This window comes from Eublepharis macularius, chromosome 5 (assembly GCF_028583425.1).
Source record: "Eublepharis macularius isolate TG4126 chromosome 5, MPM_Emac_v1.0, whole genome shotgun sequence".
NCBI classification, from domain to species: Eukaryota; Metazoa; Chordata; class Lepidosauria; order Squamata; family Eublepharidae; genus Eublepharis; species Eublepharis macularius.
The window spans coordinates 1,993,691-2,010,684 of record NC_072794.1 but is presented as its reverse complement, the minus strand read 5'-3'; the positions used below and the strand labels follow the sequence as shown (position 1 = coordinate 2,010,684).

Genomic DNA, 16,994 nt, shown 5'->3' with positions numbered 1-16,994 from the left:
GAAGAGGAATTTAAAATTTGTTCAAATTCTGTCAGAGGTTCTTTCATGATGTTCCTTAGTTTTATTTTCTCTGTCATGTGCTTAAGTTGTAGATAGCTAAACCATTGTAGTTTACTTTTTAGTTTTCTCTCTATATCTACCTTCTCTAATAGTCCTGACTGTGTGGTGATGTCAATTAGTCTGGTTACTTTTGCCTGTCGCAGTGTTAGAATGAGGGACCGGTCCCACCCCGGTGAGAACCATTCTTGGTTTATAAATGATGAAAATCGGGATAGTTTTGGGACTAATTTGCTCTTAATTTGGTCCCACGTCTTTAAAATAGACGATATCACAAGACCGGTTTTAATATTTTTTGGTCTATTAATTGGTTTATTCCAAATTATGTCTGTGGTGTCATAATGCCTTAAAGAGGGTTGCGTAATCTTAATCCAATCCGGCAGAGTTGAATTAGATGTTATTTGCAAGAGGTTGGCCAGTCTTGCTGCTGATTGGTATAGTGATAAATCTGGGTAGTTGAAACCTCCATTTAGTGATTTCCTCCTCATAGTATTAAACGCAATTCTCGGATGTTTGTTTTGCCATAGGAATTTATTAATCAGTATTTGCCTTTGTGCTATTAGTGATCTGTTTATGGTAAGAGGGATCGCTCTAAACATATAGAGAAATTTTGGTAGTATAAAAGCCTTTATTAAATGAAATCTGTCATACCACGTGAGTTTTAATTTATTCCAGTTAGTAATGTCTGTTTTAATTTGATTTGTTAATTTAAGATGATTCAATTTTACCAGTTCATTTAGGTTAGGAGAGATATTAACACCTAAATAAGTTATGTGTGATGGAGACCACTGATAATTATATGATTTATTTATTTGTTGGATCATTTTGCTATGGATATTAATAGCAAGGTAATAAGATTTTGTTTGGTTAATTGTTAATCCTGATATTGCTCCAAAATTTGTAAGTAGGGTTGAGAGATAGGGCAGCGAATTTAATGGGTCAGTTATGTATAACAACATGTCGTCTGCGAACAAGCTAATTTTGAATTCTGCGGAATTAACCTTTATTCCCTTTACTTGATCATTTTCTCTGAGGGCAGCCGCGGAGGGTTCAAGGGCAAGAGCAAATAATAGGGGAGATAGGGGACATCCTTGTCTTGTGCCTCTTTTTATATATATGTTTTCTGAGTGCATAGCATTTACTTTAATATTTGCTATTGGTTGATGATAAATTGCTCTAATTATATTTAAAAAATTTTCTCCAAATTCCATATATGACAGTGTTTTTAAGAGGTATGATAGTTCTACCGAATCGAAAGCTTTTTCGACATCTAATGATAACAAAATAGCTTCCATGTTGTTGTGTGTACAATGATCTATAAGGTTTAGTGATTTATAAATGTTATCTGTAATGTCTCTTTTTGGTATGAATCCTGATTGATCTGTATGTATGTAGTTAGATATGAATGTGTTTAAACGATTCACTATGATAGAAGTGAAAATTTTATAATCGTGGTTGAGCAACGATATAGGGCGGTAGGATGCTGCCTTCAAAGGGTCTTTTCCCTGTTTGTGAATCACAATAATGTCAGCTCTCTCCCAGGTAGGAGGCATTTTACCCATATCTAGAATTGAGTTAGCCAAATTAGTCAGGTGTATTGCTAATAGATTCGTATATTTTTTATAAAATTCTGCCGGATAGCCATCCGGTCCTGTTGCTTTATTATTTTTAGCATTTTTTATTGCATTTATTGTTTCTTGTATGGTGATGGGTTTGTCAAGAAGCGTTCTGTGTACTTCCTCTAATTTCTTGAGACTTTTTAGTGATTTTAGAAAATAGGCTATTTTCTTTGGGTCAGGATTATTTGAAGAATATAGTTGTGTGTAGTAGTCTTTGAAGACCTTGAGGATTGATTCTGATTTATATTGTATTACATTTTTGCTGTTATAAATTCTGTTAATATTATTTTGTGACCTTCTTTGTTTTACTTTGTATGCTAAAATGCGAAGAGTTTTGGGAGAGTTGGACCAGTGTGTCTGCTTAGCAGCCAGCAGCTGTTTATATATTGTATGACTTTCCAAGGTTTCTAGGATTTTCCTTTGCGTTAGGAGCTCACTATATGTTTTTTTACTACCTGTTGACTTGTGCTTGATTTCTAGAGCCTTAATATTATTTATTAACTCTTGCTTTTGTTTCAGTTTTTCTCGATTGATTTTTGCTGTAAGAGCTATTATGTGACCTCTGGTCACTGTTTTTATTGTGTCCCAAAGTATGTGCGCCCCAATTTCATTAGATAGGTTTTCTGCAATAGCTGTTTCTATTATTTTCCCAATTTCCTTAGTTGCGTATTGATTAAATAATAAGTGCTTTGGTAGGCACCATTGATTGCTTTTCTGTGTCTTGTCATCTAGGTTGAGTGTCATTGTTACCCATGCATGGTCTGAGATTGTATTATTTCCAATTTCTATTTCCTCTACCTTGTCTATAATAGTATTGGAGCTTAATATGTAATCTATTCTTGTATATGTGTTATGTCTTTGTGAAAAATATGTAAAATCTTTTTCTCCTTCATGATAGTGTCTCCAAGTGTCTATTAAATGATATTTCTTTAAAATAGCTGCTAATTTTGTTGTTTTGTGTATATTTTTTGTGTTTTGGTTATTGAAGTTCGATTTGTCTAATTGATGATTTATTATGTAGTTTAAGTCACTCCCGATTATTAAGTCTCCTTCCTGAAATTTAGTTAATTTCTGCAATGCTTCCTCTATAAAGTCTAATTGGTGTATATTAGGAGCATATAACGAGGCTAGTGTAAGTTTGTGTTCCCCTATTTTCCCTTTAACAAAGATGTATCTACCTTTTTTGTCTTTAAGAGTTTTTGTTTGTTGAAATTGTATATGTTTTGCGATTAGGATGGCTACACCTCTTGATTTGGAATTACCAGGTGCATGGTATTGTGCTTGTAGCCACCTAGCTTTCAATGAATCAGTATTATTATACCGTAAGTGGGTCTCTTGTAGGAAAATTATTTGTGCTTTAGTATGAGCTAAATTCGAAATCACTCTCCTTCTTTTAACAGGGTTTCCCAAACCTCTAACATTGAAAGATAAAGTTTTGAGTTTAGAACACATTTCTATCCTAGATTGTAATAATTACTCAAGTTCTACTCTTGTTTTACTATATTATTGTTGACCCACTCTATGTTTTCCGACTTGGCTTATATTTTATAGTCTGAAGTATAAACTACTACTGCAAGTTGAATTTTCCCAATTATAAGCAGGCATACATTATAATACCGGTTTTTTTGATTAATCCGTCTCAAAATGAAAAAAGGGGAAATTATTTAAAAAGGTGTTGCTATTATCACAATATTTTCCCTAGTATGCTGTTTCAAAGATATTCTGTTTAAACCACTCTCTTCAAATCAGTGTATATATATTATTAATACAATTCTTCTTTATTCTCCTTGTATCATAAACTTTTCAAATTTTTTAGAGTTCAGTCCAATGAAACCATTTATATCTCTTCAGCTCTTAGTACTGTTTCAATTCCTCTCTGTGTAAGTACCTCGTAGTGTTGTTCTTTCTCCCTTTTATGACCTTTCCTTCTCTTGGTTTCCTATCTTCGTTGCAAACTTTGAACTGCTTGTATTCGTCTTTTTCCCCTCCCCCTCCCTATAACCCCCCTAACCCCCCTCCCTTTCCTATACCCCCTCTCTCCCCTTCTATACTAATGAACTGTATCAATGAACTATAGAATATAAATTTTTATTACTTTTTTTAAAAAATTATTGTTATTATTTTTTTATTTATTGTTATTTTTTGTTTATTAATTTTTGTAATATTTATATATAAATATTCTTTTTTATTATTTTTATTTTTATTTTTTTAACAAATATTGTTTTTTGTTATAAAGATTGCTAACTATATAAATCTATATGACTGATATATGCAACTAATTAACTATTCCAACACCCTCCCTTTCCCCCCCCTTTTCTTCCCTCCCACCCTCACTCCCACCCTCACTCCCTCCCTATAACCACCTTGTACCGTGATGAACTAAACGTATCACTTCGTTAATTATATTATCAATGTACTATATTCCTATTAAAATTTATTCAAGTTTAGCTCTCTCAAACTGATGAGTTAACTTCACTCACCGGTTGTGGAGATCAACCTCCCTCCTTATCCACTTATGAGAGCTAAACAAATCTATATGAGCTATGTTAAGAGCCCCCCCCTCCCCCAAAAACCTCTGAGTTTGTACTTCTATCTACAGTTACACTACTTCTTATTTAATCAGGCTATCATACTAACAATCATTTTACCAATACGTTGAGAGACAATGATAGGATAATTCAAGTGTCTCTGATGGGGATCTTGCTCCCTTTCTGAGGGGATAGTAGATCAGAAGATTTTCTTTTTTGGTTTTGCTTGTTCGTCTCCATCGGCGTTTCCAGCCCGACTGCGTTTAGTAACTCCAGTCCCGTGTCTATATCTGTTGCTGTATACCTTTTGCCTTGATGAAAGACCATAAGTTTGCATTGATCCAGCCATTTATATCTTCTGTTCGCTCTTTGCAGGGTCTTAGAAATTGGCTTGAGTTCTCTTCTTTTGGCAAGTACTTCCTTTGGTAGATCAGCAAAAATATATACCAATTTGCCTTCACATTTGAATGATCCTCGTGTTCTGGCTTCTTCCATTATCTTTTTTCTTGTTCTTTGATCTGGTATCTCGATAATTATATCTCTCGGGCGGTCCTTATTTTTATTTTGGTGATAGGGTCCCACACGATAGGCTTTTGTGATGTAGGGATAGACTCCCTCCTCAAGCTTTAATTGCTTAGCTAGCCAGTTGGCAATAAAGCTTGTGAGATCTGTGTTATACGTATGCAGTTCATCTATCCCCCTTATCTTAATCTGATTTTGTCTGGCATTTAGTTCGAGTTTCATTAGTCTGTCTTGTTGTTCTGTAATTATTCTTTGCATGTCTGTGACGTCCTGTTGAGCTTTCACACTCACTTCCATAGCTTTATCAGCTTTATGATTAACTGTTTGTAAATCGTGTTTTATGTCCGTGAGTTGTGTTGTGATCGGATTAATGAGTTTGGCCATTTGGTCTATAATGTCCTGCTTTAATTGTGCTAGCTGGGGGTCCAAATATTTTTCTGGTTGATTTACCTCAGTCGCGCCGTTTTTTACAATGAGTTCCGCCATTTTAGTTTCCTCCGTCTTGCCGCGTTCCTTCCCCTTCGGCTCTCCCGGGGTCGCGAAGAAAGCTTGTAAGTTTTTCACCGCTTTCGTGTTGTTTTTCTTTTTCTTGATGGGGTTTGTAAGCATTATTTTCTTTTACTTTTTTCTTCTTGTAGTGTTTATTGACAGGGTTTGGGATCGGGAGGGTCGGAGCGCTCTTAACATGCGTCCATTCCTCTCCGCTGCGACGCCACGCCCCCTGCTTGAGCATCTTCTGATTGGAGTCTTGGGTGGGACATGATGCCACCGAAACAAAGCAGGTGTGGTTCTGGTCAGTATCAGGATGTCGTGGGGATCTCCCCTGTATACCATTTTGAGTTCTGTGGTAGAAGAGCTGTAACAAATATCAGTGAGGAGCAGTTGCCACGGCGAGGTGGTTTTCTGAAGCCATGGGACCGCTGGTCTCATTTGTCGCTTGTGCTTTGTTCCTAAAAGAGTAGTGGTGAGCCCCCTGTTTTCCTTTTGGCTTCTTACGAACACACAAGGCAATTGGGGCACATTAATCAGAAAGACACCCCCCTCATTGTGTCTTGCTACTTCACAGTAAAGTTTGGTTATTTGCCACAGCCTGGCCGATGGATGTGCCGTTTAGCTGAACCAACGAGGGCACAGGCACAGCACAGCTCCAGCAAGGGGTGGAAGCCAGGTCATTAAGCCGTAAGAGACAACAAGGCCCTTATTGAAGCAGGTCAATGACTGCATTTATTACACTTGCACAGGGGAGTTTGGTATTGATGAAAGCTTTCCAGGCTGCATTTCCTTGTCCAGTCAAGTGCGCTAATGAATTTCACTGTATCCGATTCCTCAGAGGTAGAGTGTTCTAACTAGCTGTTGGCCAATTCTAATGTGTTGCTTACAGTAAAGCCTCTTCCCTGTCCCCTTGGTTCCATGTTCTCCGCTTGTCAATTCTTGTCTCTTAGCCACTCTTTTAAGGCTGGAGAGAGAGCCATTTCAAACCACAGCTTTTGCTGTGGGGAGTTAAACATTGTTTAGGGCAGCCCTGCAAGTGATAGGCAGTAAGGATAAACTGAATTTTTAAGCAGGAGGTAAATAATAAAGCTTCTCATAGGGTCTGATGATGATGATAATAATAAAATTTATAGTCCGCCCTCCCCGTGGATGGGCTCAGGGTGGATTACAACATACAAATAAAAACACATTGATAAAACGGTACATTAAACAATGATAACAGCCAGATTTAACAGCATAAAAACAAACTCTGCACTATGTTCTGACTCTGCACTATGTCCCAGGTTCACTTCACCTGATTCATGTTGAAAGCATACTTCAAGTTAAACTTGGAAAAGTATTGCCTACTTTCTTGGTAAGCTCCCAGAACAGTGACCAGGCGTTATCCTTCCAGCGGTGAGATGTTGCTGCACACTTGCCTTTGTTCAGCCATTCAGAGACCAGAGATGGGACTGCATCTTCTGGGTGATGGCGATGCTAAGTGCTTGTCACAGACTGCATTAGGGAATCCATGGGCATTCTTACTGCTACTGCTGGAACAATGCCTCTACCTGTTTATTGGGGGGGGGGCATAGTTTGTTGCTGCTATTGCCTCCCTCTGTTGAGGGCATAGCAGTTGATAAATCCAACAAGGCGGCTTAGTTTTTCAAGGGATTTTTCAGCCCTTCACTCAACAATTCATGTTTTGGGATTATGAGTCTGACTGACAAATCATTGCAGGGCTAGTATTCTGATTTTCTAGATAGTGATTTGCAGAGCCCTCCACAAGAAATGTGAACTGTCCAAACTTCACTCCATCACTAGATGCAACACTGGCTATCTGCAAAGTTTGAAATTGGGTGCTAGAGCTTTGGAAGTGCAGATCCTTGTGGTTTTTTCCCCCTGTCACAAACGTCCCCTTCCCTTTTCTTGCAGCTTCAGTAATGGGTTGGTGTCAGTCCCTGGCAGGTAGATCCCCCAAGTTCTCCACAGCAAACACGCAGGTGTATTGGTTGAAGTAACTTTAATAGAGATCCATCAAGTCCAAGGTGCTCAGGCAATTGAATTGGCAGAAGTGATGTGGATGGGGTCGGTAGTGTTCGTTATAGGGAAGGTTCCCGCCATCAGGATAGGGGCCGTTAAAGTTTGGGTGTGAAAGAGCCAGGGGGGTGAAGAAGAGAGGCTAGGTTTAGGCTAGACAGAACAAAGAATGAAATCATCCCAGTTCCCAAGAAGGATACACCTGGAGCCAGCTGCAGCCGGCCTTCAAGGACACTTGGTCGAAGCGGCAGAAAAAGAGAAAGTAAATCCTTGCAAGATAACCCACTGGCTTAGCATCAATAAGAAACTTCTCATGCCCTCAGAGGACCAGTACAGAACACAGACTACATTCATGGCAGATATGCAGACAGGCATATATGACAGTGGGCATCACGTGGTTAACTCAGATACTAGCCAAGGTTGTTCTAACTAGTTTCCCTTAAAGCCCATTTCGAACTCTTGTTTTGCTCCATTGAGATGGTTAATGCTGGGATCAGCACAGTTAAAGTTCGATCTTGCACTTTTTAAGGCTTATTCACTAATTCAACCTGGCTAGAAGCCTTTACTTTTGCTTTCTTGTTGTAGTCATTGAGCTTCACCTGATTTCCCTGGATACGATCCAGAGAGCTGCCCCCCCCCTCTTTTTTCTAGGCATTGGCTCCGCAATGCTTCTCTCATTGCCATGAAATAGGCAGTCTGTTTTCTTCTTGAGAACTTTTGGAGTGCACTGTAAGTAGCAGCACTTGGTAGAATACCCACGTAGCATCTGCAGTAGTTCTAGAAAGTTTCTTTCTCTTTATGCTCATTTAAGAAAAAAGGCTGGCTGGGGAACTGGTGGTGGTGTGCAGCTTGTACAAACAGAATTTTGTAAAGCTGGCGTGATAATGGACAAGGAAAGATGATTCTCTGAGTTAATATGAATGGAAAAGAGCAAGAGTCCAGTAGCACCTTAGCGGTAGGGTATGAGCTTCCGTGAGGCACAGCTCGCTTCTTCAGATAATATGAATGTATACAGATCAGAAGAGGGGCTGCATGAAGGGATGAGCCGGCGCTAGACTCTTGTGGCCCTTTTAAAATATGCCCAGGATAGTGCCGATCACCACTTTGAGATCAGAAGACATTTTCCACCAGGCCAGCTTGGCCAGGAATTCTGGAGGTGTTTTGCTTTCTTCTGGGCATAGAGCAGGGGGTCACTGGGGGCAGTGAGTGGTGGAGATAGTTGTGAATTTCCTGAATTGTGCAGGGGGCTAGACTAGATGACCCTTGGTATACCTCCCAGCTCTACATTTCTAAGCAGGGTTATATGAGCGGGATATGTATTTGTGTGTTGAGTGCAGATCAGCACTAACAAAGCCATTCTAGGAGATGCTAGTAAAAAAGGGAGGAGTCCATTGTTTAATTCCAGGAATGCTCGTCTTAGATACTTCTTTTAACTCCAGATTGAGGAGAGAAGTAGTGTCCAGGAGGGACAGTGTTTCACTGTGTGAACTGATATTGAGGTAATCTGTTCATGTTTAAACTGCGCTAGAACTGTTCAGTAATTGCACAGTACGTTGCAGGAATCGTCATATATCTAATGACCAAGTATGGGCCTCCTATGTAGAGGCAGCTGAGCTGGGAGCAAATGTTGCAAAAGATTAACAGGAATTTGGGCCCCATCACACTGAAAATGTGGCCATCTCAATCAGCCACGAGGGGAGGCTAGAGCGTGGCTGCTGCTGGTGCCCCCCGCCCCCCTTCTTTGACCTGCTTGGCAGGATCAAAAAGGTGAGGAAGGAGGGAGGAAGAGAAGGTGGGTGACCAGGAAAAAGGGTGGAAGGGAAGAAAACAGGAAGCAGGCAGTAAGAGTGGGTGGAGGGAGGAAAGACTAGGTAAGCGAGCAGGCAACTGGATGGACAAGGGTGGAAAAAGGGCACAGTGAGTGTGCAAGCATGGGAGCCTGAGCAGGAAGGGCAAAGATAACAGTGGCAGGTGGAGTGAAGGAAGATTGAGGGGGCAGAATGCGAGCCAGAGGGGGGAGCCAGAGGGCTAGCGGGATGGGCTTCTTTGAAGATACCCCTGCTTACTATTGCAGATTCCCCTGTAAGCCTGTATTTGAATGGAACCATTTTGTTCTTTTCATTTCCTTGATTGTAATTCTGTTTTCTTTGTTTTAGGCTTATTTACAAGCTCCATGATTAAGCTAATCTGTGTGTATCAGTCACCCCCCACCCCCCTACTAATGCCGCCTTCCTTTCAGCCAAGTAACTGAAAGAGTGCATATTGATGCCTTAGGAAAGTGGGTGGAACCTGGCAGGGTTTCATTTGTATCCTCAGTAGTTCTCTCAACCAAAGCAACTATACTTTCTCTTGATAGACAAAAATCCTGCTTTTTTCAGCCAAGTAAACTTCTGGGGTACATCTCTGTGTGTAGGCAGCAACGTTGGGATATCCAGACACCCGTCCAATTCAGTCTGTTAAGTGGCTCCTGGGTGCAGTGGTAATGCCTCTCTAAAGGACCCAGTGATGTTGCAGTGCCTTTGTTGATTTGGACAGCAAACCCTTTAGTACTTTGTCTATCACTGCGAGAACCGTGAATTGTATCAGGAAGGTATAAAGAGTTCTCCTATAATATAAATGGCTCTTTAGAAGCCTCCTTGAAACATGCTTTGTTAGGCTGTTCTCCTTTAGAGAAAGCCTAGTATAGTTCAGTTTGCTTGAATACTTCAACTAACACTTTATCTTGGGATAGCAGAGAGTGACTGGGGCTCTTGAAAATGTCTGAACTGTGCATCAAGCATCCTTGGTAGCATTTGGTTCCCTGCAAATTTTCTTTGCCTTTATAGTCTGTGCATTGTGAGAGAAAAGCTGAAGGTGTTACGGAGTAAATCCCACGGAGAAGCAATCTGCGATTTCAGGGAGCAGGTGCCCTTCTTTGTGGCCTAACTGGCTTGTTCTTAGCAAGGGCTTCTCTTCAGAACGGAATTGAATTCACTTCCGAAGCAGCTTTTGAACGCTGCTGTGGTGTCGTCGTTGGGGCCAGCTCTGGACCTCCCCACTGATAGGGAAGCTCAGAGAACCCTGGGGGTCATTTCTCGAGTGAGCAGGATGTTTTTTTGGGCGGGGGGAATCAGGGGAAGCGCTTGGGCAGTAGAATTTACGGTGCCTCTTAAATCGAATGTTGTTGTCACTCCTATTATGAGGCCTTCGCTCATGGTTTTCTCTCTCCTTTGCCCCTCTTCAGGTGATTCCGCCCAAGGAGTGGAAGCCACGCAGGAGCTACGATGACATTGACAGCATGGTCATCCCTGCTCCCATCCAGCAGGTGGTGACGGGCCAGTCTGGACTCTTCACCCAGTATAATATTCAGAAGAAGCCCATGCTGGTCGGAGACTATCGGCGCTTGGCCAACAGTGAGAAGTGTGTCCCGCCTTGGATTTTGCTTTAATGGGGTGGGATTTAACTGTGACACAAGCCCTTAGTTATTTAGCATCAGTAGCTCCTACACAACTCTGCCTCCCTGTTGGGCGTGTTTGGATTTCTGCATCGTTTTTCCTCCTGCCTTTCCTGTGGCAACCACAGAGTGGAGTGGATGTGAAAGCTGCGCCCGGCTCTCCCCGCTCCCCAGCAGGCCAGGATCCTTAGTTTACCCTCTTAGCGACCTGGCACTGCCTGCCAGAGCAGGTGTGTGTGAGATCTCAGAATTCAGGAGCATGGGCTTTATAGGAGAGGAAAGTCTCTGCTTCCTCTTGCCCTAGTCAAGAGAAAGCTCAGCCGCCCTGTTGGGGGCAGGGCAGGAGGAAAGAAATTACATGTAGAGAGTTCTTTTGTGTTGGAAGTAACGTGAAACCTGTGTGTAGGTACGTGTGGGTAACAATTAAGAAGTGTGTACGTGCTGCTGTGCAAGCTGGTGTGGTTTCGTGAGCTGGACTAGGCCCTGGGTTAAAATTGCCGCTAAACTACGAAGCTTGCTGAGTAGCCTGAGAAGCTCGCTGAAAGCCTTCGACAATACCTCGCTGAGTTAGCTTTGTGTTCAGCTGAATCTACCTCACAGGGCTGCTATGGAGGTAAAATGGAGAAGATCTCTGCAAATGCTGCTGTGAGCTGCTTGAAGGATGTGTGGGATAAAAATTGAAGCGGTAGATAAGTATAGTGGATGTCACAAGTCTGTCTCCATATGGTTAGCATTGAAGTGTGGGAATGCTGGGGTTGCTGAAATAAGTATCTACTACCATTTCACCCTGCCCTTCTTCCAAGAAACTTGTTCCTGGTTCTTCTCTTCATTGTAGCCTCATGACAGCACTGTGAGGTAGATTAGGCCAGCCCTTGGTCCACGTAAGGCAGGTTTCCACTTTTTCTCACCTAAATGTTATTTTTCCTTACCAGGTATTGTACCCCCCGTCATCAAGATTTTGATGACTTGGAACGCAAGTACTGGAAGAATCTGACTTTTGTGTCTCCTATTTATGGGGCTGATATTAGCGGTTCCTTGTATGATTCGGTAAGTCGCAACGGCGAGGTAAGGAAATTAAAAAACTCATGCGCGCTATAAACGGAAGCTGTTTTGAAACACGGTTTTAACTGGCAGGGCTCCTCCAAGAGAGTCCTGGGAGCTGTGATTCTGTGACAACATCGAGCGTGCTTTGTGTCAGCCAGATCCTGGGCCTCTTTGAATGCAGACTTTCCTTTCTGAGGCAAAAGGCCGTTTGTTTTGCTGTGTCTTATGTGAACTCTTCTGGTCATACAGGATGTGGAGGAATGGAATATCGGGAATCTGAACACTCTCCTGGACATGGTGGAGCACCAGTGCGGCATCATCATTGAAGGGGTGAACACCCCCTACCTTTATTTTGGGATGTGGAAGACCACCTTCGCGTGGCACACAGAGGACATGGATCTCTACAGCATCAACTACCTGCACTTTGGAGAGCCCAAATCTTGGTGAGTAGCTGGTTTGGTGAATGCCTGGTGGTGGAAAGGGCCAAACAGCAAGGTTGCCTGAAGCAGGGCCGTTCGTAGCGTTTGGCAGTTCAGCTTGACTGCTTCTCTCCCAGATTGTGCCACACAATACAGGCTGTCTTGTCCAGTTTGTGCCAAGAAAACTCAGACTTTGAATCAGTCAGTCAGTCAGTCAGTCTTGATACAGAATCAGCTCCAGAGGATAAAAGAAGAATAGAATAAAAACAATTTTAAAAAGACGGGGAAGGCATATGTACTGTGACAAGCACAGAACTGTGGGTGCAGGTTGTAGGGGGGACAGAGATACCTTCCTCCGACAAGGAAGGAAGTTATTGAGGCTCAGTCAACCGCTTGCTTATCCCACATGCCCAAAGGCAAAATTTGGCAACTTTGTTATCTCCTGGGAAGAGTCTGCAAGAAGGAGGGAGACATAATGTTGTTCAGATCTTCCTGGTAAAGTTGACAAGATTGACTCTATATAGTGAGAGTGGATGTTATTGTAGAATTGGCAGGGCAGCAGACCGTGCTCGATAGACTCTTCTTGGGGACATGAAGGTATTTGCCTTCCAGGAGGGCTGAAGGTAAAGCGCTGAAGCGTGCAAGGGTAAAAGATCTCTAATATTTTGAAATCTCAAGGGATCTAAGATAATCTGTTGGCTGGAAGCATTTGACATGTGCAGAATTGTTGGGTATTTCTGTATCTGTGCCCTCTCTGATTATAGGGCATGATCCCCGATGCAGTGAGGCTTGGGGAGAGAGACCATGCTCCTGGAGTTTCCCCTCACTTACACTTTGCCAAGTTGAGCGGTGACTATAGACCAGAATCAAAGGTGCTAAACCCATTGGGTTGAAGATGAGTTTTAGCCAATAGGTGGATGCGAGTAGCCACATGTCAGTCTCCAAGGGGATCAGCCCAGTCTCTAATCTAAAGAGGGCATTTAGGATACACCGTGGCACTCCAAAGATCTTTCATAGGAACATGGATTGTACTGCTTTCAGTGAGCATCTCTCTTTGTAGACACAGAGCTGGGAGTCATAGAAGAGTTGAGATATAACCTTGCCTTGGAAGACCTTGATTGCTGCAGGGACAAAAGAGGAACCTTTTGTGAAGTAGAATTGTAGAATGGCGGAGGATGCTCTGTGGGTAGTCTCTGTGGCGTACGATCCCTGAGCTCTCCAATGTCCAGATGCCTGGAAGACTGTTCCAAAGTACATTCAGACATTGAGTCAGTAAGTTGGATCAACAGCTAAGGCAGAGTCAGAAAGAGGCCCAGTGGACCAGAATGCAGTAGAGTGAAAATGAAAGAAGATCCAGTGACACCCTCCCCCATCAATAGCCAGCCTGAATTTCTTCATAAATCCAAATGTGAGCACAAGTGCAAGCCATCCCCCCGAGCCACCTTTGGCCTTTGGCACATCCACATCCTGTAGCAGCATGTGTCATATATAGTTCATGACTCACACAAAGAGCATCAGAAGAATAGGTGCGGAATTGAAAAGTGCCATCAGGGAGTATGAAGAGCAGCCAGCTCCACTGCACAGCTCTGCCCAGGGATGCTTTCCTAGTCCAGAGCTGGGCTCTTGCTTAAGAATATGCTTAAGTTAGCTTTTGGTTGGCTTCCTTTATGCTACCCTCATAAACTGCCTGAACTTCTTTGTCTGAGCAAAAATACAGCTACAGCATAGACTGCAGGAGTGTTCCTACAGGATACTTGAATGCATTCTAGTTTTCAGCGGTTTCTCTCTCTGCATTCCACTACACTTTCTTCTTCCATACCTTATGCTACTTCTGTTGAGAGGCAGGCCTTTAAGTGAAAAGGGTTTGGGGGGGGCGGGGGCGGGGGAGGAGTTGGAACCACAGGACAAGACTGGAATTTGGGAGAATTTCTTGCAAAGACTGCCAATTCAGAGCCAAAATTCTCCACTTCACGAAGGTTGCTACTTCACTGTGAACAGAATAAGCTGAACAGACGTAATCCCAAATCAAATCAAATCAAATCAATTATTTGTTATCACGGTCCTAGACCAGCAAAAGAGTTACAGGAACGCTCAGTGTTACAGAGATAAACTAGAGAATACAGATTAAAAGATACCTCAGTAACATAATAGATTACATTGCTTTAAAATATTTAAAAAATTTAAAATATGTAAAAATACTTAAAATTTAAATTCAGCATATCATAAAAACCAGGTACCATAAAACCATAAGACAAAACTGTCTTTAGTTGGTAGTGAACAAACTCCTGTTCTTTATTGCCATCCAACCAAACTTAGCAGCCTTATATGTTATATCCTGGGATCTATCCGAGAGCATTTTTGAAAGTAGAAAAGCTCTATATCTACCTGGATGGGCAGAAAGTATAGGCCTTATATAAACTTCTCGTAGTTGAATGTGTATTTTACAGTCAAAGATGACATGTTCTAGCGATTCTATTTTCCCATCACCACAAGGACACAGGCGTTCTTCCAGTGGCGTTCTTTTGTATCTGCCTTCCAGTACAGCTGATGGGAGAGCGTCCCAACGCATTAACCTAAAGGTTCTCCTGTGTTCGTGATTGGCAAGATTGAAAAGATACGGCATAAGGGGTTAGGCTAACCATGGGGTCAGGATCAAACAGTAACACCTTGAATCTGTTTAAGTCATGTTGTCTCTCGACCTCTATTATTCTCTGCTTAATGGCCTTTTTGGCTTGATTGTAACCCATACTGAGCAATAATTGCTGTGATAAGCATAGGAGGCTAGTTTACTATCTATCTTGCTAGCCCAAGATGGTGTACAATGATCAGTTAGCATTAGATTTACAAGTCCTTTAGGGAAAAAAGTTAACTTTAACCAATGAAGAATTGCTGCAATCCATAATCTTGCCTCTACTGTTATCACGCCTGCGTCCAGTTGGATTGCAGCATTTGTAGTCCAAGGGGGGACCTGAAAAATACCTCTCAGAAATTTTAACTGTGTTATTTCCGTCAGGGTACAGTTGGATTTAATACTAAGCAGAGCTCCATACGTTAATTGGGCTAATGATTTTGCAGAGAATAACCTGAGCGCAGCTGTCAGGCATTTACCTCCCTTGGTCCAGAAGAATTTTTGAATTGCTCCGGCAGACTTTTGAGCACTCGAGGCAACATGGGCAATATGTGCATTGCACGACCCAGTCGCCTGGAAGACCACACCCAAATACTTAAAGCATCGTACTTGCTCTATGCGGACTGAGTTCAGGTTCCATGAATAAGTTCTGGGTCTCTGGGCAAAGACCGTTATCTTTGTTTTAGCATAGTTGAGCTCTAGAGTGTTATCCCGGCAATACTGCATAAGTGAGCGCAAAGCTCTCCTCAGACCTATAGGAGTCCTGGAGAGTATGACCATATGGGTAGTGAGTTACCCAAAGCCTGTCTAAGGGATGGAGGTATGAGGGGGCATCCATTCTACACCCTTCCCTCCCAGAGAATCTGGGTCTCCTTTTGGCAAGCTCACATTGCTATTGCTCTGTGGGCACCTCATGCCTCTTGTGAAGAGGGCCGCAGAGGGTCAGAGTATGCTTCAGAGTGAAGGAACAGGCTGGCCTTCCCTGTCAGGGGGAATTTTGCTATTTACATGGCTTGGTTGGGGTGTGCATGCCTCCAGTTGTGGATCTGGGGATTTCCGAAGCAGGAAAAAGTGTTGGAAATAAGTGATTTCCGAAGCTCTGCTTCGGTATGCTCGGTGAAGATTTAGAGCACACTGAAACTTCCCGCTCCAATGCTTATTTCACCTGATGGGAGGGGAACGAGGGGAGTTCCCTCCCCCCCTCCCATCGGGTGAAGCAGCACTGTGCAGTCACGGGGGACTCCCCTGCTGGCCAGCTGAAGTTTAAAGGGCTCTTTTCGCGCCACTTGCAAGCAGCATGGAAAGGGAGCTGCTTCAGCGGGAGAGTCCTCCTCTGCTGGTCAGTTGGAGCCAGCTGCAGGGTTTGAAAGCGCTACTTCTGGGTGCTTTAAATTCAAACCCCCATGGCTGGCTCCAGCTGACCAGTGGAGGAGGGAGCTCCGCCACTGGTCAGCTGAAGCCAGTAGTGACCCGAATTGCTTTGGGAAGCTTTGATTCGGGATTTCCGAATCTTTCCGAATTGGTCTGATTCTGGCACTTACCCTGAATCGGAAACCCAAATTGCACACCCCTAGCTGGCAGGGAGGATCTTGCCTTCACACTTGGAGGCATTTTCTCCTTTTCTTTAGCACCTAGCAGCTTTACATCCCCTGAAAGAGTGGTTTCCTTGGAATCTTGGTGTGCCTTATAAATATTGACACTTGAATGCAAATTCAAACGTAAGTGTCACACTGAAATTGTTGTCTGCCAGGGCAGAGTTACATGATTTCTCTGTTTCACAGCAGTATAGTTCTCCAATGGCAGGTGTTGATCTCCAGGATGGCTGTGTCAGTCCATGTGGAAGGCGCCAGCAGCAGACAGCAGGCCCCAGTTAATAAGTTAAGGGACTATTTTATAATGCAAAAAGGAGGAGGCCTCCATAGGTACTTGTGAGTCCAGGCAGAGTCATGGTGTTATTTGTGCTACTTTTAAAGTCTAGCTGTGAGATCTTTTGCTCTTAGCCACAAAGAAGTGACTCTTCCAGGAGCATTTTTTTTATTTCTGAAGCACACCACTGTGTGTTAAAGATCCTTAACTTCTCTGCCTGAGGAGTAAAGGATTGACCAGCAGTTCATTGTATACTTTCTGTTTGTCTCTTAGATGCAAGATCCAGCTATAGTATTTACATAAATGCAAGATTAGCTTTTTTCACTGTCATCAAAAAACAAGGACTTGTCTTACAAGTTACAATAA

General features: G+C 42.6%; 1 protein-coding gene across 2 annotated transcripts in view; it reads left to right on the top strand.

Moving 5' to 3' along the window:
- Nucleotides 1–16,994, top strand: part of KDM4B (lysine demethylase 4B) — a 328,745-nt gene that overhangs the window by 53,630 nt on the left and 258,121 nt on the right. For both annotated transcript variants that reach the window (XM_054982034.1, XM_054982035.1), the window contains exons 3-5: nucleotides 10,461–10,636; nucleotides 11,603–11,717; nucleotides 11,964–12,157. In XM_054982034.1, the coding sequence (XP_054838009.1) occupies nucleotides 10,461–10,636; nucleotides 11,603–11,717; nucleotides 11,964–12,157 (485 nt within the window). The remainder of the gene's footprint in view (nucleotides 1–10,460; nucleotides 10,637–11,602; nucleotides 11,718–11,963; nucleotides 12,158–16,994) is intronic.